General features: G+C 33.6%; 1 protein-coding gene across 1 annotated transcript; it reads left to right on the top strand.

Moving 5' to 3' along the window:
* The first annotated feature begins 362 nt into the window (after nucleotides 1–362).
* On the top strand, nucleotides 363–1,634 carry LOC132613438 (uncharacterized). Its single transcript, XM_060327460.1, has 4 exons — nucleotides 363–589; nucleotides 700–979; nucleotides 1,328–1,424; nucleotides 1,502–1,634. The coding sequence occupies exons 1-4, from the start codon at nucleotides 578–580 to the stop codon at nucleotides 1,632–1,634; spliced, it is 522 nt and encodes a 173-aa protein (XP_060183443.1). The 5' UTR covers nucleotides 363–577.
* The last annotated feature ends 589 nt before the right edge of the window (nucleotides 1,635–2,223 follow it).

Genomic DNA, 2,223 nt, shown 5'->3' with positions numbered 1-2,223 from the left:
GGAGCAGTTTACAAAAGGCAATAAATCACGATGCAGCGGTTTGTCAACCCTCATAATTCTTGACAGGAATCCTGAGTGTTCTCTGCAAAAAGCTCTCTTTGCACTACAGTGAGTAATCTGATTTCTAATTTCTGAATAATACTTAAATTTCTTTAAACATAATTGTTGTACTTCACATTGATTACCATCTGCACAATATTCTTTTCATAGTTTATGTTTTTTTTACATTCATAGTTATATCATTTAGGTATTTGGTGAATTGGGTAACCAAATCAATTCCTCTACATTGATGAACACAAGATATTTAATTATATGCCTGAATAATTTGAACACGTTGATTTTACTCTTCTCTTATAACAATTGCTCTATAATATTGGCTTTTCGTTTCTACTCGCTGTCAATATTGATTCACACTTCTTCTCTATTAACAGATGAATTAATGGCGGCTGAAAGTAATTTTATTAGCGAAATTAACACCAAGCCGATGAATTGGAGGTTAAAGGTTCGTATTGTCAGGCTTTGAGAAAAACAAGTTCACAACAAACCTGATAGTCCTTTTTCAACTGAGCTTATTCTGATGGATGAAAAGGTTAAATATTTTCACTTTACTTCTATTTTGCACTGTTTACATATGTATCATTATACAAGAAAAATATGCGGAAAAACTTAGTCTTATTAACTGATTTGGTGTTTTTGTAGGGAGGCCGCATTCACGCAAGTGTTGGCAGGAATATTATTCAAAGTTTGAAAACGATGAACCAAGAACTCAAGGAATTGGGTTTGTACATCGTGAAGAATTTCATGGTTTGTCCAAATAAGGAGAAACTGAGGACCAAAGACCACAAGTGTAAGTTGATTTTCACGCAGAAGACCATTGTTGAGGACATACAGGATCCATATTTCAACATGTGTATCTTCAAATTCAGACCCTATGAGCAGTTGTCTAATCCACAAGAATTTGACGACACCGAACTATTCGGTAATTAAATCTTTTTCCTTTTTTCTTTTACTTTCTGTTGTCCATGGGTTGAACTGATTGCTAATACCTACAAACCAAACTACTATCTATAACTATTATCTACATTATACTTTTAAACTTTAAACAACAGCCCATGAGCCAAAATTTATACTGTTAAATTTTACATTTGCACCAAACATAGATTCTGCTGAAGGGAATTCATACGGATGTCCATGTCACTTTCATGAAATAATCTGCACTTTTCAGTTCTTCAACATACATACATATTAATTCTTTTAAATTATTGCTTTAAACGTACCTGAACTATGACCAATTTTGCACTGATTTCTTTGGTCCATATTTTTGTAGATGTTATCGGCGAAATTGTGAGTTATGGGGACGTACAATCTGTCAACCAAGTTGGTAACGTCTGTATGTTCATGAACGTTGAGCTGCAGGATTATAAGTAAGCTTTCCACGAATAATAAATGTTTAATTAGTTTGTAATTTTGAATCATGTGCTTAACCTTATAACAATTGTAGGAGCAACAACATATCTGCAATATTTTGGGGCGACTTTGTGGAACAAATCAAGCCACATTTGATTGAATCGAATGATAAGCTTGTTGTCGTCGTCATGCAGTTGGTTAGAGCACATCGATTTCGAGGTTATTAAGTTGTCTAATTATTTTGCAATTCTATGTCTTTGTACAATTAGCAAACTCTTATTAATATAATTAAGCATGCAAAACAATATTCAGTGAGGAACACTTGACACGTTTCCAAGCTTTGGATCAATTCAGATCTTCCTCAAATTCTTGACTTTAGCTCCAGGTTTCTATAAGTTAAGCTAAATTTATGGTCATTTCAAATTAAATTTTATTCTTACTCTTTATTAACGTATCTCAAGTTAAGTGTGTGGAGAAAACTCACAAAGAATTACTCAAAATTTCGTCTCAAAAGACTCATTCTATTGAAAATGAATTAGCATCTGGAAGTGTTGGAGTTAAAACTGTTACAGCCTGTATTTTTTTGAACGTCGGATTATTTATAAGATGGGGTGGGGCCCACACATCGAGATTTTTTTTGAAACATCTGAAAAGTCATATGAATCACATATGTAAAGTTAAACACAACTCATGAAGGACCCTTGGGCCAAATCAAAGTGGAAGCCCTCCAAACGAATATTTTTAAGAAAACGTTTTCGGGTGACCTGACTTTGAGGGGCACAAACGGTATTATAAGTTTGGAATTTGGAAAAATAC

The sequence above is a fragment of the Lycium barbarum genome, chromosome 10 (genome assembly GCF_019175385.1).
Source record: "Lycium barbarum isolate Lr01 chromosome 10, ASM1917538v2, whole genome shotgun sequence".
In the NCBI taxonomy this organism is placed as follows: Eukaryota; Viridiplantae; Streptophyta; class Magnoliopsida; order Solanales; family Solanaceae; genus Lycium; species Lycium barbarum.
Note: the sequence above shows the minus strand (reverse complement) of the source record. Positions and strands in the feature narration are given on the sequence as shown.